General features: G+C 35.6%; 1 protein-coding gene and 1 non-coding gene across 4 annotated transcripts; one reads left to right on the plus strand and one right to left on the minus strand.

Annotated features, from left to right (window-relative positions):
- Positions 1 to 1,217: 1,217 nt before the first annotated feature.
- LOC115978974 (alpha-ketoglutarate-dependent dioxygenase alkB) lies at positions 1,218 to 5,311 on the plus strand. 3 transcript variants are annotated; one of them, XM_031100906.1, is made up of 7 exons: positions 1,218 to 1,473; positions 1,562 to 1,713; positions 2,341 to 2,699; positions 3,453 to 3,558; positions 3,653 to 3,719; positions 3,814 to 3,935; positions 4,873 to 5,311. In XM_031100906.1, exons 1-7 carry the CDS (start codon positions 1,367 to 1,369, stop codon positions 5,010 to 5,012), a joined length of 1,053 nt encoding a protein of 350 aa, XP_030956766.1. In that variant the 5' UTR covers positions 1,218 to 1,366; the 3' UTR covers positions 5,013 to 5,311. The 3 variants fall into 3 exon arrangements, with proteins under 3 accessions (XP_030956766.1, XP_030956764.1, XP_030956767.1); XM_031100904.1 differs by having other exon boundaries at positions 1,219 to 1,473; positions 3,420 to 3,558; XM_031100907.1 differs by lacking the exons at positions 1,218 to 1,473; positions 1,562 to 1,713 and adding an exon at positions 1,731 to 1,884 and having other exon boundaries at positions 3,420 to 3,558.
- Positions 5,312 to 6,099: 788 nt separating this feature from the next.
- On the minus strand, positions 6,100 to 6,180 carry TRNAL-AAG. The gene has a single exon. It is a non-coding gene; the product is annotated as a tRNA-Leu (tRNA).
- Between the last annotated feature and the right edge of the window lie 21,591 nt (positions 6,181 to 27,771).

The raw sequence follows: 27,771 nt of genomic DNA on the forward strand, positions 1-27,771 counted from the left end.
TGAGGGGGACTCTGAAGTTTTGATTAACTCCTTAGCAAAGGGCGGCAATTCTCTGGCTCACTATGGTCATTTACTTGCAAACATTCATGTCCTCATGACTCGGTTTTCATCGCTTAGTTTATCTCATGTTAAGAGAAATTGTAATAGTCTAGCACATGCCTTAGCACACTGTGCATCCTCTACCCCTGATTTGTCAATCTGGATGGAAGAAATACCACCAATCCTTAACTCTGTATACTTGGCTGATTTGAGTGGCCTTAGTTAATAATATTTACTGTCTTGCTTCTCAAAAAAAAAAAAAAAAAAAAAAAAAAACAAGCACCTAAATAGTGGCATTAGAAATTTGATCAATGCTTTCTAATGGTTTTAAAACAAATGAAAGTGACAAATGTATATATTATAAAACTTTTAATGATGCTCATGTTATAATCTGTTTATATGTTGACGATCTTCTAATTTTTAGTCCTAATATGGATATTATAAATGCTGCCAAATTGCTTCTTAAAAATAACTTTGATATGAAAGATTTAGGAGAAGCTAATGTGATTCTTGGCATGAAAATTTCTAGAACTTTAAATGGCATATTTTTAGATCAATCTCATTATGAATTTAATCACTTAATTATAACTCTAATACTTCCCCTCACATGTGGACCAAAATTTCTCCTTAATAAGCGGGGGTTTAACATGTGAGAATTTAACGTTTTAAATGGGAGGTAGAGAAAAATCAAGAATCTATGCTCTGACTATCAAATTGATTTATGAACAAGTCTTAAATAAAATGTAGAGTTTTATTTGTTAATTTACCGATTGTCCAAAAAACTTAAACTATTAAGAAATTATGAATTTAATCACTTAATTATAACTCTTACACTCCCCTTGACATGAGAGGTAGAGAAAAGTCAAGGATCTCATGCTCTCTCTCACATGTGAGATATGGTAAATTTAATTATTTAACCAATATTTCTAATACTCTCCCTCAAGTTACATAATTTAGTATTAAAAAAACCAAATTTACTTATCTCTTTCAAATAAGCAAAAGATGGGTAAATTAATATTTTTAATGTTAAATTCACTCAGACTTAACAGCAAAAAACAAATGACATATAGATTAACTGTAACATGTTTTTAAAATTAAAAGGGTCAATTATACATTTTAATAATTTAAAGAGTTAACTGTAAGGCCGCAGATAATTTAAGAAGAAAAAAATGTAATTTGCTTAAAATAAAATGAACCGTTCCGTCTTGATGAAATTGAAACCCTAGTCAAACCCTCCGAATTCAATTTTCCATTGGAGTCGTATACACACCATCTTCTCGCTCGCCAAATTTCTATTGAACTCGCCTGCGTATAAGATTGGGTCAAAATGTATGGATCGGAGAAAGTCCCCGACGACTCCGAGCGAACCGCTTTCAGAAAAGCCGAGAAGAAGTACAAGCTATACTACGATGACACTTACAAATCCTCCAAAAAGTACTCAATTCTCTCTCTCTCTCTCTCTTCCATCAATTTGCTTTGCAAAACATGTCTTATTTTAAGCTTTGCGACCACTTTCTCTCAGGAAAAAACAACCAAAACCAGTGGATTTATCTGAGGTCCTCGATTTCAAGTCCATCCTAGAATCTTACAATCAGAACGGTGACCTTCCGCCTGGAATTCTCTCTCTTCAAAGCGATCCCAATTTTCCTGTGTTCTCCTTGGAAAGCCGTCCCGGTATGTTTTGGCTACATTACTAATTTCCTATAGTTTGCAATTAACAGTTTCTTTGTTATTCTTTTTCAGTAAGACATATATATATATACACACACACCACTGCATAGCATTTCATGGAAAGAGTATTTTGGCGAAATCCACTGATGGGTTACATTATCAAGATGATTGGAGGTCAATTACTATCTCGTTATAAAATGTTTAAATTTCAAGATTCTTTAAATATAAATTTATACATAGTTGATAAAACATGAGCTCGTGGATTAGATAGTAAATAATGTCCAATTAGCACGAAATTTGCGAGCATATTAAGAACAATGAAATTCTGTAATCCTATGGTTGGATTTTCAAAATATTAATTCTATAAAAAGTTATGGACTGGTGTTACATGCAAAGACTTACACCAGGTGTTACTTGATCCTAATCCTATATGTGTGTATATATATATATATATATATATATATATATATATATATTGCTGTTTTGAAGTAAAATACGTTTCTATCTATTGGGTTTTAGAGAGATTTTAATGGCTGGAAACTTGTTTTAATGGAAAAACGTCCATCCCTTGTCGTAGTTGCCTTTTTTTTTTCCCAGAACATTAATTATACTTTGCTGTTTGCAATGTAGGGTTTTATTTTATTCCTGGAGCATTGAGCTTAGAAGAACAATGCCAATGGATAAGGGAGAGCTTAACCACCTTCCCTCAACCTCCAAACAGAACGAATCACAATGCATTTTATGGTCCTATAAATGACTTATTCATTGCTGCAAAAGAAAAGAAAGTATTGGTTGAAGAAGGGAATGGTCCCAACAGTTTGGAGTGCAAATGTAATCCTTCTGACAGCAATGGAGATGTCCATGGATGGGAATTCTATGAAGGACATACAGTGTCTTCAAGAGGAAATGCATGCAAATCAATTTTGGCCTCTGTTCTTTTGCGGAAGTTGCGTTGGAGCACCCTTGGCTTGCAATTTGACTGGTCGAAGGTACATGCTCACCTATTTTTCAATTTTTTTTTTTTCACATTTTTGTGTTTTACCTGCCTATGTTTTTACTCATTTTTTCTATGGTCAATTTTCTTTTGCATTGTTTTAAGTAATTATCATTGCAATGTCCGTAATGCTTTATACTACGTTATTTGGTATAGTAAATTATAGATCAATATAATTTCTGTAGAATAATTATAGTTGATGCATAAATGTAGGTGCTCAAGTTAGAAAGTACTTAAATCAAAAGTTTAATTGTAATGTGCATAGAATGTCTGTTAATTTGTTATAACATTTAGCTGAAATAAACTCTATAAGAAAATATGCACTTCATTCTATGCATGTTTCATGATAATATGCAGTTGTCACAATGAGATGGCATCTAGTTCAGGTGGTGAAGCTTCAATGTTGTTTCTGCTGAGCTGAGTTTAATGGCTCCATCTAGACTTATAATTTAGTAAAACTGAAACAAACATTTTATCTGAATAGAGAGAGAGACACAATATTAACCTCATAAGTCCTACGTACATAAAATATGGATTTTGTCAAAGTCATATTCTGTTTGAGTAATCAAAATTCATTTGCTCACAGCTAAATCTTTTTAATGGAATGATGGCTTGGACTATGTGCAGGCAAACAATTGAACGCCATTTCTTTTAAAAAATAAGGACCATTGCTATTTTCATTGAATTTATAAACCTATTTATGTTCATTATGTAGAGGAATTATAATATATCTCTCCCACATAACAAGATTCCTGATGCTCTGTGTCAACTGGCTAAAAGAATGGCAGCACCAGCAATGCCTAAGGGAGAACAATTCCAGCCAGAAGCCGCAATAGTGAACTACTTTGGGATAGGTACTCTTTAAGTCTGAAGAAAAATTTTGTATCTTGATTTGAGAAGGTTTAAATTATTTTTTTCATTATGTTAATCCATTTTTTTCCCATGCAGGTGATACACTTGGGGGCCACCTTGATGACATGGAAGCAGATTGGAGTAAACCTATAGTAAGCATGAGGTATCTTTCTATGCCTCTCTCTTATTTAAAAAAAAGAAAAAAAAAAAGAGCCAAGACCATGTTAGGTCCTGATTCATCTTTTACATTTCCTCAGTTTGGGCTGCAAAGCTATTTTCCTTTTGGGAGGAAAGTCTAGGGAGGATCCTCCTTTGGCAATGTTTCTTCGGAGTGGTGATATTGTTCTAATGGCTGGAGATGCAAGAGAATGCTTTCACGGTAAGGGTAAACTTTCAGCTAGTAGACTATTTGTTTGGAGTACATGTGGATGATACTTGTTTCTCTTATCCATTTTGAAGTTCTTCAAATCTTTTCTCGTATAACTTCAATAGAAAGCATATTTCAGGGACTTATCCATCAAAAAAAAAAAAAAAAAAACCCGTATATTTTAGTGGATGGTAAATCAGAGTTTAGGAGCTAGCGATTTAATTTAGGCAAACAATTTAGGATTTGATAATTACAAAAAATTTACACTTCTGTGTTGTACTTGTACAACCTATGCTGCCTTCATGTTCGAAAGCAATGATTTCATCATTTATAAATTCACAACTGATCTACAGAGTATCCTTTTAAGTAAATCAAATTTCCTAAGGAAATCTCAGGGATGTAGAGGGCTCAAAAGAAGCTGCTTATGAGAGAAGCTGCTTATGAGTGGCAAGAACTTTGTTATCTCAGTACTTTGCAGCCAAGTCTAACAATTACAGTTACTATGGGTTCAAGTTACCTCAATTAGTAAAGTTTATTGTCGTTGAATAAGAGATCTAGGGTTTGAACCTTGCCTACATCAAAAACCTATTAGTGTTTTGGCCTAATGATAAAGAGCAATTATCATGGAACGAATACCATTGGTTGAAATTCTATATATATATATATATATATATATATAAGCATAAAACAATATAGTTACCTTTTTGGGAAAATCTCCATTGTGTAGCATACTCACGCCTCATTTACTGCTCTTCTAAAAACTCTCACTTTGATAATTCTTTATATTAGTAAGTTGTTTTTGTAGGATTGTTAGTTTTGCTATAGCTCATTGGTGCATTGAGAATCTTGTTTTAAAATGTATGTTAATCTAGTTGTTCTATGATTATTAACTCCCAGCAATTTTCTTTTTAAAGGCCTCATAGGACATCTACCTTTTCTCTTGTCACAGGTGTGCCCCGGATCTTCACAGATAAAGAACATGCTGAAATCACCCCCTTAGAGTTGCAATTCTCACATGGAGATGATCTTTGTTTCTTAGAATATATCAGAACTTCAAGAATCAACATAAATATCAGACAAGTCTTTTGAGTTTGTTTTTTTTTTTTCTCTTTCTTTCACCAAATTTTGTTCCCTAGACTATAGAAATTTGAGAGGTGACAATTGACACTTGAGGACAAGATGTAGGGAAGTTGTGAAGTTTATGCACCTGATTTTGCACACTGAAGATACCAGAACTAACAAATGAAAACAGTGGAGTAGAAGTGGTCAGAAAGACATAATGGCTGCCAAAGCCCGCCTGAGTTTATGAACCTAAACAGAGCTAAAAATGGAATTAGCCAATTAGGACTTGTTGAGTTTATTGGAGTTGGAGATGTTCTCATGTTAAATTTTGCCGTAAGCTGTATCATTTAATAAGTTTATCGCGACTCAATTTTGCACTTATCCTAATAATTTTATGTATCATTTTTTGGGTTTGGATAATTATAATAATCAAACCAACTTTAATAAGTGCATAGCATTATTTCTGTAGCAACTTACATCTAAACTTGCTTAACTGTAATTAGTGAGTCAAGGGTCAAATCTCATGCTTTTCTTATAATACCCTTTCTAAGAATGTGGCAGTGCTTGTGCAAAGCCCAGTTGGCACACCATACCCAACTGTATCGTGGGTCACAATTTTGAGCCTAAGCTTCGGCATTTGCATATTGCTAGGCTCGTTAAGGATTTTTAAATATTGATGAGTGGGCACAAAACCAAAAAATAGAAAAGGGAATTGATCTGGACTTGTTTTAATTAGTCCTTGTAACTTGTAAGTTCTCCAATTTTCATGGTTGCTCTTCTAGCTGTTAAGGAAAGAGATCTCTTTCCTACTTTCCTTTGAAAATAAACTATTTTTAATGTTTCTTTGAAGTATCCCCTGGGTAAAATAAACTAGATTGCATGTGGTTGCCTACTTCCTCAAGAATGATTATCTGTGAAAGTAAAACAGGATACATTTTCACTTTCCCATAAGATTGAAGTTCTGTTCAACAGAATACACAGAGTAATTTTAACGAAAGGAAAAAAAGCAGTTTGGAAAATCAGAGTAGGATTCAAATAATGGCGAAGAAATTAGCTCTTCTTAAAGGCTTCTTATATTTGTGGCTTTTTTCACTTTGACAGCAAAAATATTGATTGTGGAGAGTGGGATTTGAACCCACGCCCTTTCGGACCAGAACCTTAATCTGGCGCCTTAGACCAACTCGGCCATCTCCACATTTGCGTTCAAATCGCTCTGGGTTTTATTTTTAAAACAATAATGTGTATTTACTTTTCAAATAATGTATATTTTACATTTAAGCGACTACGATCTCTTCAGCGAGAACTATACTATAGTGTTCAAATAATGGGAGAAAAAGAAAAATCGAATCAAAACTTGGTTAGTCATAATAACCTTTTAGCACTTAGAGCATTTACAATGGAAAATTGTATCCTATCTTATTTTACCATTTTAAAAAGTTATTTTATCAATTATACTATACCATTTTACAATACACCCAACATCCTAATTTTTATTTTTTTATTCTATTCATTAAAATAATATATATTACCTACTAAAATAATATAATATATTCCAATACAACTCTCCATCTCTCTTCTCCCCCATCTCTTTTCCATTTTATCAATTAAAATATATTATAATTTTTACAATTGTGCTACAGTGTCATCCTATATTTAGGATGGCACTGTAGCACAATTGCAAAAAAAAATTGCAATTTTGGTATTTTATAAGTCCGGTTGCCAACACCTTTTTATGCCTTGATTGTACTTTTTCCCTACATTTCCCATTTGCAATTGCTAATGGGAATGCTCTTAGCAGATGTATTAAGAGAATGAACTAAAAGAACTTTCTCACAAAAAAAAAAAAAAAAAAAGAAAAAAAATGAAAAAAGAAGAAGAAGAAGAATGAACTAGGTTGTATATAGATTTCATTCTATGGTGAACTTTGTCAAAGAAATATGGGAAAGGAGAAATTGATATTTTGTGTGTGTGTGTGTGTGTGGATACAGGAGAAGTTTATTTTTAATTTAATTATTATTGTTGAAGTTTAATTATAATTTAATAAATTTTTTTCTCTGAAAAAAACTTATTAATATTGATTATGTAATAAATCATCAATTGAGCTTTCGTTAATACGGGTGGATGATGGGATTCATGTGGTCCAAGAACAAACATGTAATAAGATAGAAAATAAGTAAGAACACCGGTGTGGTGTTTGCCAAAAACCCTCTGATGACTAAGTCAGATCAAGTTCAATGGAATCACTTGAATGAGAGAATAATTTAGCTTAAAAGTTCAAAGCATGGAAATTGTGTACTTTTTTTGGTTCTGCTGTCCCTTGGCTTTTATCGCTATCTTCTCTTCAATGTTTAACTGATATCTGTCTTTACTTTTGTGTAACAGAAAGCATTTAAGAATAAGAGCATTGATTCTACAACGGCTATCTTAATGTTTTTTGGATTCGTCCATTAAGATAGACCAAACTAATAAAATATGAGTTCATCAAATATTTTTTGAAAACTTGAATGTTTATAGTGTTTCGGCAAATGATGCATGCCTATAAGTTCTAATTAACTCAATTGATACAGTTTTGTGTCATCAAATAAGGGACTTGACTTCATATCCCACATGTCTACCATTATTTTTGTTAAAAAAATAGTATGTGTAAGGACCCAAAAAAAAAAAAAAAAAAAAATACAGGACTAAAGCAATTAACATGAACGAAAAAAGCACAAATTCAATGTAAATTCTTCATCAGGCAGGTCCAAGGATGGATTGCTCATTAACAGTCAAAGCTGATATTTTTACAGTCGGATCTTTAGTTCTCTCTCTCTCTCTCTCTCTCTTTTCGTTTGTAAAACTTCCATCCCTTTTTCTAGAGGGGTTCCTTTCCTTATATAGTCATTTTTATTACTTCTCAGTCCTCCATCTATACGTCTTAGGGGAATAATTTGGATGCTTGTTCCATTAGGACCCTTTTGGAGGTGGTAAAGAGAGTTGTGAGCTGTGGAGTTACTATTCAGGTTTCTTTTCCTTATAAATGCGGCCAGCTCAGTTGGTACAGAGTATTGAATGTGGAGGTGATGGCTACCTACCTAGATATTTTCCCTTTCTGTTGCTTGCATAACGCTGGTGTATTCCATAGTGCTTTACTTTCTAGTGCATGCAGCTAAATAAGGTACTCCCAAAGCGCACTTGTTCCTTGAGCCCCTCAAATAACGGGCCTGCTAGCCTCCTTTCCTTAGACCTCTTATTCTAAGTTTTAGTTCGGTTCTGAGTGGTCTTGACGTCTTCTCTCCTAGGTTTAAGCCTACATGTCAGACTTGGGTTGACACATGTATGAGCCTTTGATCATCCTCAGGCAGGGCCCATGAGCTTTAGAATGTCCTTGGACCACTTGCTCCCACAATATGTTTTTGACATATAATTAAATAAGAATTAATTGTTCTAGTGATTAAAATTTTTATTTAATTATAATAACACATAATCGTGAGGATGCATATTAATTATTGAAATATTTGGTTATAACTTTTAATCCGAAGGCATTATTCAAGCACACGATATAGCATTTTGATCATTAGAGCTTGTAAAATTTTTTAAAATGAAAAATGGGAAGGTCAAACGATCAAAATTACAATTATGCCCTTACATTGTGGAATGATTGTTTTGTCCTTAGAATGAGGTTAAATAGAGGTTGCAAAATGAGTTGTATGCACATACCAAGCAACAAGACTTTCGAATTATGGTGAAGATAGACTAAAGGGGACACAAAGTATGTAGATTTTATCCTGCTTTAAGTTAAATTGGACCTCCATGATTAATCGAGTATATTAGGCATAGTTCATCACTGAGATGTATTGATGAGCTTCCATTATCACAAGAAGAGTTAAAAAAGAAGAAAACTAGCGGGGAGCACAAGCATAGTTGAAGACTCAATCTACTAAACAAGTTTATAGATCCTACCGGATTGATTGACGATCAAACAACTTTTACTCATGAACCATAAGGGCACAATAAGCGGCGAGTACATGAATACTGATATAGATTTGGAAAGGCCCAATAAATGAATGTTGCTAGACTAAAGAGGATGTATGCATTGCATTATGAATGGTAAAGGCATTCCACGAGGATGGTGTAGAGGAGAGAAACAAGGCAAGTAAAGCCAAACAAGACCAATGCGAGATGTGAACTAAACTTCAAGCATTAAGCTGGGCTAGAAGTCTAGTGTGACACAAAGAACTCAGGGATTAATGAACATTTTCACCTTTATTCCCTAACTATACTTTGAAAAAAAAAAGAAAAAAATTCCTTTTATCATTCTTTTATGTTTTTATTTTATTTTATTTTTATCCTTCCTTCAATCTTGCCAAGATAAAAGAATTACTTCTATTTCTAGGCATGAACAGTTTGGAAACATGGGTCCACTTCTTAAAGATCTACTGACAGATGTCATTAGATCTAAAGGATCATGTGTCACACAACACATAGATCATTCTTTTATTGGCTTATTAAGGGGTTGCTATTGCATACTTTGAGATTATATTCCCTTCCTTTCATAGAGCATGGAGGCCCACCCTCTATGAGAGGGAGGGGGTATACAATAATTTTCCCTTTTTATGCGCCAATGATTCCTATTTCCACGATCCCTCCAAGACACTGTCCTATGTTATTCCCTTAACACGCCATGCCTAATCATAGGAAGTATATGCCATGATCCTTGTCCACGATTAGGCCAAGATGCTTATCTATGGTAGGATCTAGGGATGGCCATGGGTAGGGTATGGATCGGGTATACTCATACCCGACCCGAAAAATTTACCCATGGATACTCGATTATCAATACCCGATAATATCCATACCCGAACATATTATCCATGGATATCCATACCCTACCCGAAACTCGAAACCCATTTAATTTTTTTTTTATTCAAAACATTATAACATAAAAACTAACCAAATTAGAAGTTTGTAAAAATTATTGTAAAATAGTTTGTAACTCTAGCATTTTTCTTATAATTATACAGTGAATATGAAAAAAAATGAGTAAGATATGCATATGACAAGGACTTGATACCTACGGCTATACTTAGAAATTCAAACACACAGACCCCACACACATACTGACATGATTATAAGCTAGAATATGTAAGAAAGTCCGGCAATAAAAAGGAACTTGGGCACAATGTACACCAATTTATAAATATTAATAGATTTCGGTCAATATAATATGTTCTCCCTCCAATACACAGAAACAAACTCAGGCTTACAACAGTTGAAAGAAACACTTTATCTACCTTAAATGGCTATAAAAACTCACAACCACTTAAGTTGAGGCCAATTGATGAGCCTTCATGGTAGAAATCTAGATATTAGCATGTATGTACACATTAATTTAAGCTCCCATTAAAGCCCTATAGTATCTCAGAAAATCCTACCGAACACATCTTATTCACGACCTTAAAACTTCGATTCAACCTACTGATACAACCCCAGGTACCACCAGTTCACAAAAGTGGAAGAAAAACAAAAGCTTTAGCCCAATGTAGATAAACAAGAGAAGCCATCTGCGTTTTGTACAATCTTCATCAGTCCATCCAAAAGTGGACTAGTCACTGACGGTGAGAGAGGTTTTTTTTTTTTTTTTTTTTTTTTTTTTTTTTTTTTTTAAACGGGTCGGGTATGGATATTATTCATACCCTACCCAAAAAATTCGGGTAATATCCATACCCTATCCGGTTGAGCTCTACCCATTAAGAACCGGGTATTACCCAAAACATTTGGATCGGGTAGGGTTGGATATCCATTACCCAATGGGTATGGCCATCCCTAGTAGGATCTTTTATCACATGTCTGGATGGCCTAGGTCCACCTTCTTAGTCCTATACTTAAGTGCCTAGATCCTTTTTCTATTATGCTAGAAACTACCTAACAAGGGATTATCCATTGAATTGCTTTTAATACGTCTTAGTGACACTTGATCCATATTGTGATGTTGAGTCCATCCAATGATGTCAAACTATATAAGAATGTGCACCCAATGACAATGAGCAAAGAACGCAAATGATGAAACAAACTCACGGAAGTTGGGGGAAAAGCTCAAGAACACGTTAATAGGGAAAGGGTAATGTGCCCGAGAGGAAAGTAATTCCTTTTTCTCAAATGATCTTAAAGGCCAGTGATTATTAAACGATGCTTGTAGCCAATAGGCCAATACATTCAATATGATACAAACATAATATGTATCAAAAAATTGATTGTGTCATTTATCCTATCTATTGAGTTGCATGGAGCTTCAATCATTATAAAAGTCACTATAAGAGCAATTGCATCAGTTAGTGTAAATTTTTTTTAAAAAAAGTTGTTAATTTTACATTTTTTTGCTCAAAAACTACCCATATCAATGGGCCTATAATATTATGCATATACAAAATTGCTACAGTAGCCATGTAAATATATACACGGTTAGAGCATCCACACCAGTGCCTCTAAAATACAAAAAATGTCAAAATTTACACAATTTTCCTCCAAAACTACCTATATTAGTCGGTGTAAAAATGCGTATATTTACACACTTGCGATAGTAACCGTGTAAATATACATGGTTATTGTAGCTGTGTATAACAATATGTTATTCTTTTTTCTCTCTCACCATTTAGATTCACTCACTTTCCCAATGGACACAACAACCCTTCAAAAGAACAAGAAAAGAAGAGGAGGAGTAACACCTAACCACCAACCCAATACCACCCAACCACCACCACTGCAACCCATTTCAATAGTTGATAATCCACCACAAAATTGATCCAAAATCAATGGAAAATTAAACCAAACCATCAGAAAACCCAACTCAAAATCAAGCCAAACCCATTGAAAAACCTAACTCATAATCAACCTAAACCCTTTGGAAAACCCATCCCAAACCCAAACCAAAATCAATAAAAATTGAATCTAATAGAAAACCTATATGAAAAATCTAACAGAAAATCCACATGAAAAACCCAATGAAAATCAGCCGGATCTGCCGTTATTGCTATCACTAGATCTACCTTGTTGCTGTCGCCGTTGGATTCGCCTTGCTGCTACCGCCAAATTTGCTTGCTTCCGCTATTGGATCTTCTGCCTTGTGTGAGTTTTGGGTTTGATATATGAGAAAGGAAGAGAGTTCAAAGAGTACCAAACGTGTTGGTTTAAGACGTGAGAGAGGAAGAGAGTTGAGGGAATACTAGAGGCATATAAGAGAGAGAGAGAGAGCGAGAGAGAGAGAGAGAGAGAGAGAGTGTGTGTGTGTGTGTGTGTGTGTGTGTGTGTGTGTAGATGGGATAATAATTAAAAACGAATAAAAATTTATTATTTAAAAAAAAGAGTAGTGTATAATAGATGATCTAATATGAGTGTTTTTGCAAATTATTCATGTAAAATAGAAAAATTGAATTCTTATACTAAAATAGAAATAAAGTTTTAGACATGTTTATACGAATAGTCTAATACTACAAATATAATAATTTTTTTATCACACAAATGAGGCACTTTTTTACCTACTAATAGACCAGGCAATTATCCTCATCCGAAGTGCCAGCTTGGACAAGGATAGAACGCCATAAATACGGGTACTTAATGCCCCGACAGTTGCATATAAGGGATGAGATTGTTGGGGCCTCCATTAAGGCCAAATTAAATAGGCTTGAGACGTTACCGAATGAGCCTTCAAGTCACCATTTAAGAAGAACAATGGCTAGTACGATGAGCCTATTTATAGGACCTACCAAATTCCGGACAAGGGACATAGACACTGATCATTTTTCACTCTCATTACTAAATGCTCTCGATTTTCCTGAGCACCATTTGCTAACTTTATTATCGGAGATTCTGTGGCTGGCACCACACCGATGACCATCTAAGAGGATCCCCCTTTTTTCACTAACCTTGCATGAAATGGTACGAACTTGTATTGGAAGTCTTCTTGACAAACCCAACTACTGACAATCTCAGCATCATCAGTTTGGCGCTGTCTGTGGGAATGAGGCATTCAGACTTTCGTTTGAAGTCGTAGTCTCGGCTGGTTCCGACATCTAGAAGGCGTCCAATACCCCACAAGATTCTACAACATTAGTTTTGCAAATTCAGACACTTACAACTAGCATGGAAGAACTCACTAGGTAAAACTAAGAGATGAGGCTACAACTGCAACAGGAAGAAAATCATTCACCCACGAGGGTTAGGACTAACAGGAATAATGATGAAGATAGCCATAAGAGAGATGACTACTGATGACCGAACTCTTCAGACGAAGCGAATTCAGGCCTCTTCAGAGATATGAGGAAGGAAATGGACGAACTGAGAAACGCGATGAGGGAAAAAATGGACCAGAATTTGGATGGGATGGTCAGAAGGACAGACTTGCCCTTCACTGCAAAAGTCCTGGAGTATCCTATGCCCCCCGAAGTTTTGTCTACCACAGCTCAAATCATTTGATGGTTTGAAGGACCCGTTGGACCATATCACTACCTTCAAAACAAATTTGACTCTACAACAACCCCCAAATGAGATATTGTGCTGCTCTTTTCTTACCACCCTCAAAGGAGCAGCGGTAGTGTGGTTCAGTGTACTAGCGACATCATCCATTGATAACTTTGAGCAATTGGGCAATTCCTTCATGCACCATTTCATAGGTGGGCAACGTTAAAAGAGACCAGCGGACCATCTGCTCACCATCAGGCAAGGAGAGAGGGAGCCCTTGAGGTCATACGTGAAACGTTTTACTAGAGAAGTCCTAGAAGTTGACGAAGCAGATGACAAGGTACAGTTAACCACTTTTAAAGCAGGTTTAAAATCTAGGGAGTTTGTAGTTACCCTTGTGAAGAGCTTGCCGAAGACAATGGCCGAGATGTGGTGAAAGCCTAGAAGTACATAAATGTAAAAGATGCTCTAGCTGCGATAAGGGAAGAAAGCAGGCCTAAAGGGAAGGAAAGTGTTAGGAAAAACTGAAGGGGACGCAAGAAGGAAAGGAACGATCGTCACACCAGCTCCTATGGAAATAAGCGAAGAGACGACAAAATCCCACGGACAGTAAAATTCACTCCTTTAATGATACCTGTTGATAAAATTTTAGGGTAAATTAAGGACGATCATCACCTCAAGTGGCTGAAACCACTTCATTCCTCGCCTAATGTACGAGATAAGAGGAAAAATTGCCATTTCCATAAAGACCACGACCATTACACCGAGGATTGCAGAGACTTGAAGGAACAGATAGAAGAATTGATTCAGAAAGGCAAGTTGCAAAAGTTTGTAAAAAAAGGCGAGTCCAACCGATCTAGGGACTATCGTAAAGAGAAATCTGAAAACCCACCTATAGATGAAGACAAGTCATACAACCATCCATAGAGCATGATCGAAGAGATATAGACGATTTCTAGAGGACCATCCATTAGTGAATCTTTCAAATCCCTTAAGAAGTCCCAACAAAGACTCGTGAATAGCATTCACGGAATGCATCCTTTGAAGCAAAGAAGACGAACAAATATGGATATCCTATTCTCGGAAGAAGATGCTAGAGGCGTGAAGCATCCACATGATAACCCCCTGGTCATCATGCTTATGATAGAGGGATTCAACGCCAGACGAATTCTCATCGACAATGGCAGCTCTGCTGACATTATTTACCTTTCGGCTTTCTAATAGCTAAAGGTGGATCCCAAGTGGTTGTGACCATTCAAATCTCCTTTCGTCAGTTTCAATAGAGACTGAGTGTACCCTAAAGGAATAGTGACACTGACGGTCACAGTAGGATCCTATCCCCTGCAAATCACCAAACAGCTTGACTTCCTAGTGGTGGATTGCTTGTCATCGTATAACGTGATCATCGGAAGACCTACGCTCAACCATTGGAAAGTAGCAACGTCTACATACTGCCTGAAGGTAAAATTTCCAACTAAACACGGAATAGGCGAAGTCAAAGGAGACCAGGTGTTAGCCAGAGAATGCGAATAGGCCTGAAGCAGGCTTTTACCTGGACGAGCGAATGCGAATAGGCCTTCCAGGAACTGAAGCATTATTTGAGTAGCCTTCCCTTTGTGAGCCCATCGAAGGAAAGGGAAGATTTGTTCTTGTACCTCACAATGTCAACCATGGTCGTGAGTGCAGCTTTGATTCGAGAAGAGAATAGAGTACAACTCCTTGTCTACTATGTGAGTTAAGCATTCCAAAGAGACGAGGCCAAATATTTACGAATGGAAAAGATCGTCTTCGCCTTAATCGTAGCCTCTCAAAAAATTTTGTCCCTACTTCTAGGACAACCCCATTTTGGTGATGACGGACCAACCTATAAAGAAAGCAATAAACAAGCCCAAAGCAGCAGGGAGGTTAGTACAATGGGCAATTGAGCTAAGTTAATTTAACGTTGAATATCGTCCTAGAACAACCATTAAAGCTCAGGCATTGGTTGACTTCATCGTTGAGTTCACCCTACTGGACAATGAAAAAGCACAGGATGAATCAGAATGGTGGATGATATTGACAGATGGATCGTTAGTTCAGAAAAGAGAAGCAGTTGGGGTTATCATCAATACTCCCGAAGGGGAAATCTTCAAGTATGGAGTATGGCTTCAATTCCCTACCACCAACAATGAAGCAAAGTACGAGGCCATACTAACAGGACTCAGGATTGGGAAAGCCTTGGGAGCCAAAAACCTACTCCTCAAAAGTGATTCCTAGTTGGTAATAGGGCAGATAAAAGGAGAATACGAAGCAAAAAAAATGCAGAATGCAAAAGTACCTTAAGTTGACAAACCAACTAGTCCAGGAGTTCAACCAGGTGGACTTCACATAAGTCCCTCGAAACCAAAACTCAGAAGCAGATGAAGTAGTAAGGCAAGCATCGTTAAAGTAAGGAACGTGTTTGCTCGATTTGAAAGTAGAAGTGCAAAGGCATCCAAGTGTTGAAGAAATCCACACCTTTGTGATCCAAAACCAGAATGGTTGGATGAATCCAATCCTCTCTTTCCTACGAGATGGATGCCTTCCAATAGGCGCTAACGAAGCAAGGAAGGTCAAGAAGCGAGAGGCTAGGTTCACAATCCTGAATGACACTCTGTATAAAAGGGGCTTTTCCATGCCTTACCTGAGATGCATCGAGGAAGACAAAGCAAAATACATCCTGGAAGAGGTCCATGAAGGAATCTACAGAGACCACACCGGCCTCCCTAGTTAGCAAAATTATCAGAATAGGCTACAATTGGCCCACCATGCAGAAGGATACGAAGGAATATGTGAAGAAATGTGATAAATGCCAGAGGTTTGAGAACGTTCAACGTGTGCCCGGAGAAAAGATGACGGCCATAACCTCCCTATGGCTCTTTGCTCAATAGGGAATCGACATCATGGGCCCCCTACCTTAAGGTAAAAAGCAAGTAAAATTTCTGTTAGTTGCAATAGATTATTTCACAAAATGGGTAGAAGCAGAAGCTTTGTCAACGATCACAGGAGCGAAGATCTGGAGCTTTATGTGGAAAAATATAGTTTGCAGGTTCGGCATACCAAGGACGATCATATCAGATAATGGTCGTTAGTTCGACAGCCAAGAATTCAAGAGCTTTTGTTTAGGACTCGGAATCAAGAACCAATTTTCTTCACCAAGACACCCACAAGCCAATGGTCAGACGGAAGTAATGAATCGAACATTGCTAAAGATCATCAAAGTTTGCCTAGAGGGGGCAAAGGGTGTTTGGCCAGAAGAGTTACCAAATGTCTTGTGGGCCTACAGAACCATAGCCAAAACCCCAATCGGAGAAACACCATTCAGGCTCACCTATGGTATTGAAGTAGTAATACCAGTCGAAGTAAAAATCACCAACATAAGAAGAGATTTCTTTCAAGGAGGCAGTAATGATGACTAGCTGAAGGTCAACCTGCATTGCTTGGACGAGACAGGAGAGGAAGCATCCAAAAGAAAGACCAAGTACCAGCAAAAGATGACTGAGTACTACAACAGAAGAGTAAAGCTTAGAAGACTAAACATAGGAGATCTCATCTTACGCAGAATCACACCATTAACAAAGGACTCAACATAGGGAAAGCTTGGACCAACTTGGGAAGGACCTTACAAGATCGTCCATTACTTAAGACAGGAAAGTTATCACTTGGAATCGATGGAAGGGAAGAGACTGCCATGACAATGGAATATTGAGAGCATTTGCAGAGGTATCATTGTTAGAGACAAACCATTGTTGTAATCATAAAAGAAATCAAATAAAGTAATAAAAGTATTATTCAGCAAATATTCTCGAAAGTTGTATACAAACAAACCATGGACAATCTTATTATCAAGATGGTAAACCACGTAAAAAAAATGCTAAGTGATAAAATTCCTTAAATGGATGTAAATTACTAAAAATGGCTAAGTAATAAGATTCCTTAAATGGATGTAAATCACCTAAAAATGGTTAAGTGGTAAGATTCCTTAAATGGATGTAAATCATTGATGAAGCAAAGTGATAAGATTCCTTAAACAGATTTAAATCACTAAAAATGGCCAAATGATAAGATTCTTTAAATGGATGTAAATCATTAAAAATAGCTAAGTGATAAAATTCACTAAATGGATGTGAATCACTGATGATGCTAAAGATTCCTTAAAGGGACACAAACCACCTAAAATGGCTAAGTGGTAAGATTCCCTAGATAGCAGTAAATCACTGACGATGCCAAGTGAAATGTAAGCCGCTAGAGAAGAAAAACAAATGATGCAACCCCGGGTAAAGACAAAAATCGTCCAAACAAGGCTAAAAGATTGCCACCTCCCGGCAAAAGGCAAAAAAGAAGTTCATGCAACAGGAAAAGACAACTGTAGAAGGTAAAGAAAGCAAACACACACAATATATATATATATATATATATATATATAAGGTGAAATAGTTCCAAAGTTACCAACTAAAGCCCAAAAACATATTGGGCACCACCACAAAAAAAGAAAAAAATAATAATAGGAGCAAGTAAAAGAAAAGGTGCTTTAGGTCGTGGCTTCGTCCCTACCAGCAGCATCAGCAGGAGTGTCCTCAGGTTTAGGATCATTGCCTTTTGGAGTGTTCTCTTCGAGAGTAGCAGCAGCTTGGGTAGCCTCGTCAGCCTCCATCTCCTTGTCCACCTCCTTGAAGTCTAATTCCTCCAAGTTGACTCCAGAAGGGTGCTTTACCATGTACCACCTAAGGAGCTCAAAACCTTTATAGTACCAACTAAAGAGCACAATGGTGTACTCTTCAGTCAGTTGGAAAGCCTGAACAGCCTTGGCAACCACGAATTTAACCTTTTGGTTTGCAACTTGAAGCTATTCCTTCTTTTGCAATGTTAACTGCTTCTTAACCCTGAGCTCGTCAGCCAATGCCTTGGCCTTTTCCTTAGCTATGTTGGCATCGTCCATGGCAGTAATGAGTTCTCTCCTCAGCTTCGCGGCCTTAGTCTCCAAAGCCTTTACTTTGGACCTTACCACCACAGCCTTCTCATCCTAGCTAAGGTACTCAGCAGTTATGTGGATCGCCTCTCCTAGTGCCTGAAAGCCATAAGGGGGGAAGAGTTATAAAACAATAAGAACTATCCTAGACTAAGTTATGCAAAATGAAAAGAGGTTTACCTGGACGAGCTTATGGATATGGCAATTCACAAGCTTATGAGAACAAATGCCAAAAAGGAAAAAACGCCTTAAGGTCTTCAATAGTAACAGTAGAATGGGCCCTTGCCAGGGCAATTCTAGCATCATTCTAGACATTAGACGCCTGGAAGCCCACTTTCTCCTTTCCCTTTGCTAGAGTCCTCTGCCTCTTTGGACAAGGAGTGAGCTCTTCTAAGGAAGTCATAGGAGAGGCTGTCCTTATGGTTTCAGGGATGGAGGTAGTCGGGGTGATCGAGGTCCCCTTCTCAATGACCTGAACCACTTTCTTTCCCAAACTTGAAAGAGGCTCGTTCTTCTTGGCCTTCATCCTAGCGTACACCTCCTAATTAAACTTGGTCATCTTCTCTGCATGACTGAAAGGAGATATATAAAAATAAATAAAAAAAAAAGGGAAAAACTCAAAACAAAACTCACTTTTCTCTTCAATCTCGATAGTGCAGGTCAAAGGGGGAAGGCTCCAGACCAAGGAAATGACGAGCCAAAGTTCAAGGATCGACAAGGTCGTCAAAGTCGTCGATCCTCTTTGCATATTTAGTGGTTGCTTGGACACAGGGGCGCTCCTTAACTGTGAATTCGCAATCAAAGGTCAGTGACGAATCAAATTGAAAAGAGAAAGAACTGTAAAAAAAAATAAAAAAAAAAATAAAAAAAAATAAAGCAAAGGACAAGACACCTAGCCTCGGGGACTTCCATCGACAAAGCAATCTAGGAACCTCACCCCAGAAGTCGTCAGAAAGGGTTTCCTATCCATCTCCAGACACGAAGAAGTATCTAGATTTCCAATATCGAAAAGATGAAAGAAGATCCGTGATAATCCTCGCCTTCCTAACCTAGAGCACAAGCTCATAATACCCGTACTCCTTGGACTCCTTCAAAAAATACAGATGAACAAACTCGTCCAACCTGATCATGTCACCTTCAATGACGACCATCCCAATCTCTATATAGCTAATCACTATCCTCCACGAGTTTGGCATAAGTTGCCTTGGAGCGATGTTGAAGTGGTTCAAAAGTTCCATGATGAATGGATGGATGAGGAACCTAAGGCCACACTAGAAAGCAGCCTTGTAGAAGCACACTTTTCCATGCGAGAAATGACAGGCTTTTTCTCCTTCTCGAGGAAGACGGATCCTGGCTTCCTCAAGGAACTGAAATCTGTCTCTAAACCTAAAGAGGGTGTTAATGTCTAGAGCACACTCCTCCCTAAGGGCATGAAAGGGCCTAATCTCCTTTCATCTAGACGAAGAAGGGCCAAACGCAACAGTATCTCCCTCCTCCTCAACGGGGTCATTGCTAGACGACAACCCCGTCTCGAGCTCACTAGACCTCACCTCAGACACTACCGCCCTCTCACCCACCATTTCCTTAAACCAATTGAGAGGTTGATGCAGCAAAGGGTGCAAATAAGCCACCACAAAACCTAAATTGCTACCACTAGGTACAAAACCCTCAATTGGGGGGCAATAGGTGCTAAAGGAACCTAGAGATGCCTTAAACGAGCAAAGAAAAACAAAATAGAGGGACAAAGTTGCCTAACCTCGGGGCTATAAACCATGGAAATCAAAAGAAAATGTTTGAATTTCTATCCCTAAACCAAAAAGGAAAGGTAGATATAAAGGAAAAAAGAAAAAGAAAAAAAAGGGAAACCATACCTCCAAAAACCAAGCTTAGAAGAGGAAAAGTTGATGGGATTCAAAAAAGCTTGGAGAGGAAAATGCAGAGCAACAATGGTGAGAGAGAGAAGAAAAGTAAAGAAAGAGAAGAGAAGCTAAGTGGTTTAAAAAGTTAGACTTGGGAAACTGAAAATCGGCGAGAAATCCAAAAGTCCCTCGAACAACGTGTTGCAATCCACCACACAGAGCGGGCCACGTGGCCATGACACGTACGACGCCATCACTCTGCATTAAATACGAACACAACAAAAATCTCAAGAGTCAAATTTGAGCAAATGACCTTTCATATTCTTGAGATCGTCATCACAATTAAGGATGAACTCAGAATAGGGGGGCAACTGATAGACCAGGCAATTATCCTCGTCTGGAGAGTCAGCCTGGACGAGGATAGAACGCCATAAAGACAGGTACTATTACTGAATTCTCTCTTTTTTCCTGAGCTCCATTAGCTAACTTTATCATTGAAGACTTTTTGACCGACATCACACTGGTGACCACCTAAGAGGACCCCCCTTTTTTCACTAACCCTGTAGGAACTTGGAGGAACTTGTATTAAAAGTCTTCTGGACAAACCCAACTACTGATGATCTCAACATCATCACCTACCGTTTATTGTAAAAGTCTAGGCTGTCTACTGGCTGGCTTTGGGGCATCATCACGTCATAACATTAGACTTGGTATAGGCGGCGCGCGGAAGAAAATGATGGAAAGCTTTTGAAAAATCAGTGGCGAAAGTACGTCGATTTGCCTTCCACTACTAGTCAAGTAGCTAGGAAGGAAGACTCAAAAAATTAATTAAAAATGGGTCCATAGGAAGACCATGTCAAATAATCATTTGTCAAATTAAACATAATAATGATTGGGCTGGCTGGATCACTTAAAAAAACTTCAAATCCATTCAATTTCGGATGGTGAGAAGAAATCAGAAATCTAAAAATAGTAGCATTTTATACAACGTTTGAAGGAAATAAATGTAGTAAAAAAAAATGTTGTTTCACGCACCGAACTACTACTGTAGTAGACTCCAGGCAGGGAAGGAGTTAAATATGGACTTGGGGGAATGATCTCCCAATTTTTATTTTTTTATTTATTTTTAAGTTAGTATATTAATCAGTACTAATTTTAGTAATTGTGTTCAATAAAGTTATGCTTCGCCCCTTAATAATGTCATCTATTCTTTTATAACAATGTCATCGATTCTTTAAAGAGTAATATTATAATCACAAATTTTTCTACAACATTTTTATAAATTGTTAAGGTAGTAAATTCTTATTGGTTCATACACTTACATCACTTTTTATTTATCAGTAACCACTCACTACATTAGCAATTTGTAAAATTTTTGTAGTTTTAGCATTTTCTACCTTTTAAAGGCCATAAAAAATTAATAAATTAAATTTAAAATAAAATATACAAGTACAAAAAAATTAGCTAAACAACAAAAATTATCAATAGTAAAACTAAAGAAAATTAAGTTCAATCAACCTATTTTACCAAAAACAAATAACTTTACCCTTTAAAAAATTTCAAAAAAAAAAAAAATCTCAGTAATTAAGCAATAGAGTCTTAGAGGCCAAAGTAGCCGCATATAACAAGCAGCAAAACTACTCCTAATTCCAAATCCTGGCTCTGTCTCTCACTCTAGGTGAAGAATATGTAAACCTTTAGAACATTCACAGCAATGAAACCAAATTTTTAGCTTTTTAGCACCACTAAAAGTTATTTTATCTATTTTACCTTCTCACATCCAACAGCAGTGGTTTTATTTTAGCTTTTAACATAATAAAATAACATAAATACTACAATAAAATAATATTTCATTCAACTACCAAAACACAACCACATCCACCATCAAAGCCATAGAAATCACTGCATAGAGATATAGAGGAAAAGTTCGAAAAGTAGTGTGAAGGCAAAGATGGAGAGAGGAAAAGTAGTGTGAACACAAATGTGCGGTAAAAATATCTATATAACTATTTAGCACACTAGTACGGTACCGTAAACCACATGATGATTACTTCCAATTCCAGGTGTGTGAATTGAATTTTCAATTTTGAATGGGTACTTTTCTAAAACATTTTGAAAAGAACTCAAACGTAGGCATGCAAAATTTGTAAATCATGGGGACAAAGGATTTGGAGTACCAAAAGCACGCATAGTTGATAGTAAAGACTAGGGGTGTGCAGAAAACCTGCCAACCCGCCAAACTTGCCATGACCTAACCCAAGCCATCGAGTTGGGTCGGTTTTTAGGGATTGGTGGGTTGGGTTGGGTTACAAATATATATATATATATTTTTTTTTTTTTTAATAGCGGGTCGGGTTGGGTTTGGGTCATAAAATTACAAACCCACCAAACCTGACCCGACCCACCCATATTTTAATATATGTTTAAAATATATTATATATTTAATAATTTTTTTTTTAAAAAAAAACCAGCTGTAGAGTACTTCCTCGATTCCTACTATCATATATAATATAAAATCTTATTAGTTCTTTTAATATATATTTAAATATATTATATAATTAATAATTTTTTTTTTTAAATTTTAGATATATTTTGTTTATAACTGAGTTAGGAACTCATATATATTTTGTTTATAAGTGAATTAGGATACTAATTCATTTATATTTTGTTTATCAACTCACTTGGATACTTAAATATATTTTGTTTACAACTAAGTTGGAATATTCGTTTATATATTAATGTATATTTTGTTTATCAACTTGATTGGGCCGTAGGAAGAGGTTTGAATAAATTTTTTTTGACCCACCATAATAAATTGGATTAAAGAATCCCTTCAACTTGACTCATGCAAACACTAGTAAAGACGATTTTATGTCAAGCATCAGGCATGTGAAAGTTAAGACGTTGATAAAGTCATAAAATGGTAAGAACGACAATACGCCGAAGAAATCTGAGAAAGTACCACACGGTCTAGAGTCCACAGTCCACACCGTCTAGTACACGTTTCAACGGACGGCATAACGACATGTTGTCTTGAAATCTGACGGCAGAAATGACATGTACTATTGTATACCGTTATTTGATTAGGAGATTGATAGGATAACACTGAAAAATATGCCTGCATGTTAGGAACTCGGGATGGCACAAAATAGATTTGGATTCGTGTTATATTTGGAATGCAAAAGAGGTTGAAATCCATCATATCTATTAAAAAATCAAAAATATATTTAAGGAATTTATTTACTATTTGCCTATAAATTTTTTTAACCTTATTATGTTATTTATAATTTTAATTTTTTTCCTGCTTATTTCCCACACATATTGTGCGATTCATAGAGTTCTTTTTTTTTTTTTTTTTTGGGAGAAAAGATTCATTAAGCTTATTTGTTGTTAACTTGTTTACTTAAATGTGAAATAAAATATAACTTTAAACAACTAGTAGCAAATAAGCTAATTAAACTCCTACTATAAGAGTATTAGCATTGGGGAATGCTAAATTGCTAATGCCAAATGTAAAGGATATTTGACATTTCAAACCCCAAAATATATTGTATTAGGAAATGCTATTGCTAAGTATTACAAATTTTTTTGCAATAGTGCTACAGTGCAATTCTATCTTTAGAATTGCACTGTAGCACAATTCTTAAAAAAAAAAACTAATATTTTATTGTGATAGTGATTGAGAGAAAAAAAGAATAAATGATGGTGATTGGGGGAAATATTATTTTATTGTATAGATATATTATTTTAATGAGTAGAATAGGAAAATAAAAGTTTGGGATGCTGGAAGTATTGTAAAATGGGATGGTATAATTGATAAAATAGATTTTTGAGATGGTAAAATAGAATAGAGTAGCATTTCCTGATACTAATGCTCTTAAATGAACTATTTTTGAACAGGTGATAATTAAAAGGGTGGTGAATTTTTAATCAAATAACTTAATTAATATTTATCTGACTATAAAATGGATTGTGCAAATTAATGTTTATTATTATCTAATTACTTCATATAACTTAGAGTACTATTTAAGAAATTAAAGTTATACATAATTAGTATTATCAAATAATTAAAGAGTCTTTTCTGCATCAAGATTCAAGAGTTTTATAGTTTAGTAGTATTGTATGATCTTTCTTATAAAGAGGATTACCATGTATTGGGACTTTGGATGAAGAAATTGATAATTACCCAAAAATTTATGAATAAAAGGAGAGTTACACAGTAGTTATTTAAAATCCTTGCAATTATTAATTTCATTATTTCGATTAAAATATAGAAATTTTTTTTATCTAAACCTAAATTTCATAGCAACCTCTTAAAAAAATCATCCACATTGATATATAATTATTATTCATCTTTATGGGAAAGCTCAACTAAGATTTTAAATTGATTTAACTATTTTAAGGTTAAATTCACTTGGCTAAAAAAATTCAATTATACTGGTGGTCTACATGAGAGAGAGAGAGATTTGGCTCGATCCTTGTCAGCCCAGAAATGGGAGTCCCAGACCCATGACATTAATGCGTTGCTTTTAGCTCACCCCAAGATGTCCAAGCTATTGCCACGTAGCCTATTGATGCAAGACTTTGAGGTTCCCAAAATGACATCGTTCATGTCATCAACATTTTTGAATTCTCTAGCACATCATCTAGTGACATGTTGAAGCTTAGCGAAATAGTGGAGTCGTTGAGTTTGGGGAGTCTCACATTGGATGAGTTGCGAAGAGCATTAGCACTGGGATGTGTAAAACCCCCCAAATTACTATTTTAGCAACTCACCCGCTTAAATTGAGTTGGTAGCCAATAGACCAATACATTCAATATGATACAAACATAATATGTATCAAAAAATTGATTGTGTCATTTATCCCGTCTGTTGAGTTGCATGGAGCTTCAATCATTATAAAAGTCACTATAAGAGCAATTGCATTAGTTAGAGTAAAATAGGAAAAAAATAAAATAAAAGTTGATAATTTTACATGTTTTTGCTCAAAAACTACCCACATTAATGTGTCTATAATATTATGCATGTACAAAATTACTACAGTAACCATGTAAATAAATACACAGTTAAAGCATCCACACCAGTGCCTCTAAAATACAAAAAAGTGTCAAAATTTACACAATTTTCATCCAAAACTACCCATATCAGTGGGTGTAAAAATGTGTATATTTACACACTTGCTACAGTAATCGTGTAAATATACACAGTTATTGTAACGGTGTATAACAATATTTTATTCTTTTTTCTCTCTCAAAATTTAGATTCCCCCTCTTTCCCAACAGACACAGCAACCTAGCTAACCACCCAACCACCAACCCAGCACCATCTAACCACCACCACTGCAACCCATTTTAATAGTTGATAATCCACCACAAAATTGACCCAAAATCAACAGAAAATCAAACTAAAATCAAACCAAACCATCAGAAAACCTAACTCAAAATCAAGCCAAACCCACCAGAAAACCTAACTCATAATCAACCTAAACCCTTTGGAAAACCCATCCCAAACCCAAACCAAAATCAATAAAAACTCAATCTAACTAAAAACCTATATGAAAAATCCAACAAAAACCCACATGAAAAACCCTACGTAACTTAGCTAGATTTGCCGCCGTTGTGTCAGCAGATCTACCTTGTTGTTGCCAACGCTGGATCTGCCTTGCTGCTGCCATCGGATCTTCTGCCTTGTTTTGGTTTTGGGTTTGATATATGAGAGAGGAAGAGAGTTCAAAGAGTATCAAATATGTTGGTTTGAGACATGAGAGAGGAAGAGAGTTGAGGGAGTACCAGAGGCATATAAGAATTGAGAGAGAGAGAGAGAGAGAGAGAGAGAGAGAGAGAGAGAGAGAGAGAGAGAGAGAAATAAAAAGATAGATAGATATTAATAAAAAGATAGATAGATATTAATAAAAATAAAAATAACAAAAATATTATTTAAATTAATTAGAGTATATAACAGATAATCTGATATGGATGTTTTGGAAAAGTGGCTGTATAAAATAGAAAAAGTAAGTTGTTATGCCAAAATAGATGAAAAATTTTAGACGGATTGGTGTGGATGCTCTCTATAACTTTCTATTTATTTATTTAAATAATTTTTTCTCTCTCCTCTTTTACCCTCGTCCTCCCTCTCTCTTCTCCTGACTCTCTCTATTCCCCTAACTCTCTTCAATCTACAAAATAAGGAGGAGGAAGAAGAAAAAGAAATATCAACTCAAACATATCTGAAAAAATGATGGATAGAGAAGAAGAGAAATTTCAAAAATGGATGAAATTATGAGAGAGAGAGAGAGAGAGAGAGTGTGTGTGCGTGTGTGTTTTAATGTGGATAGATGGAATAATAAAAATTATTATTATTTAAAGAAAAGAAAGTAGTGTATAATAGATGATCTAATATGGGTGTTTTTGCAAAGGGTAAGACTTAGGTATGGTCAAGGTTGTCAAAATCGGGGTTTTATATAGGATCGTGAGAGGTGAGTGGGATTGTGAATCGTAGGATTAGATTGTGAATCGCAAGATCCTACATTATTTCAAGAAAAAAAAATACATTGATATGTTAAATAATCACATAAATTATACATTCATTCATAATTTGCATCTATTTGATGTAATTACCATACATCACTAAATCTATTTGTAAGCATCATTTAAAGAGGTCAAAAACCTTAAAATGTAGCACTCTATTGGGATATTATTTTTAATTTGGGTCCAACTGACACTATATCTCTATACTACAATAGCAAAATCTGGTCTATTGGGATGTTATTTTTCATTTTGGTCTAAATGAGTCTTTTGTCGAGTTAAAGAAGATTACAAGAAACCAGGAACGTTTGGGATGGTCAGAATCATACAATCCTACTGATCCTAAACGATCGCAAAAATCCTTGAAAGATTCAGATCTTTTTGGGTAGATAGAATCGTAAAATCATAAGATTGTTGGATTTAGATGGGATTTTGACAACCATGAATACAGTACTTAAGTGTTGTTCTTTAGGTTTCCCTTTTAAAATTTTACCATATAGATTTTTTCTTATAGGATGGAAGTGTATATTTTAGTTATGTAGTCACATGACTGAATTTTAATAGGGAAATTTAAGGAACAGTACATAAGGTACTATATCTAAATTTTGTTATTTTGCAAATTATTTATATAAAATAGAAAAAATGAATTCTTATACAAAAATAAACAAAAAGTTTTAGACACACTTAGTGTGAGTTTGGAAGCGTGTTTTGCGCATTTTCCAGCGGGTGCATTTTTTTAGTGGGTCCTGTGCACTATTCATGGGACTTGCAAGTATTTTTTTCAGCAAAAATAACTTTAAAAATAAGTCTTACGACACTATTTTCACATTTAAAAATTATTTTGTTATTGTATTTTTAATTTTCAATAATAAACAGTATTTAAACAGACCCTTATATGAATACTCTATTACTACAAATATAATAATTTTTTTTATCACACAATTGATAAACTCTTTTGCCTACCATTAATTGTAAAAGT

The sequence above is a fragment of the Quercus lobata genome, chromosome 3, assembly GCF_001633185.2.
Source record: "Quercus lobata isolate SW786 chromosome 3, ValleyOak3.0 Primary Assembly, whole genome shotgun sequence".
In the NCBI taxonomy this organism is placed as follows: domain Eukaryota; kingdom Viridiplantae; phylum Streptophyta; class Magnoliopsida; order Fagales; family Fagaceae; genus Quercus; species Quercus lobata.

Coding starts and splice junctions, on each gene's coding strand:
- LOC115978974 (XM_031100904.1), top strand. CDS start 1,367: ATGTATGGATCGGAGAAAGTCCCCGACGACTCCGAGCGAACCGCTTTC. Junction 1,714..2,340: donor CTCCTTGGAAAGCCGTCCCG/GTATGTTTTGGC, acceptor TTTGCAATGTAG/GGTTTTATTTTATTCCTGGA. Junction 3,559..3,652: donor AGTGAACTACTTTGGGATAG/GTACTCTTTAAG, acceptor TTTCCCATGCAG/GTGATACACTTGGGGGCCAC.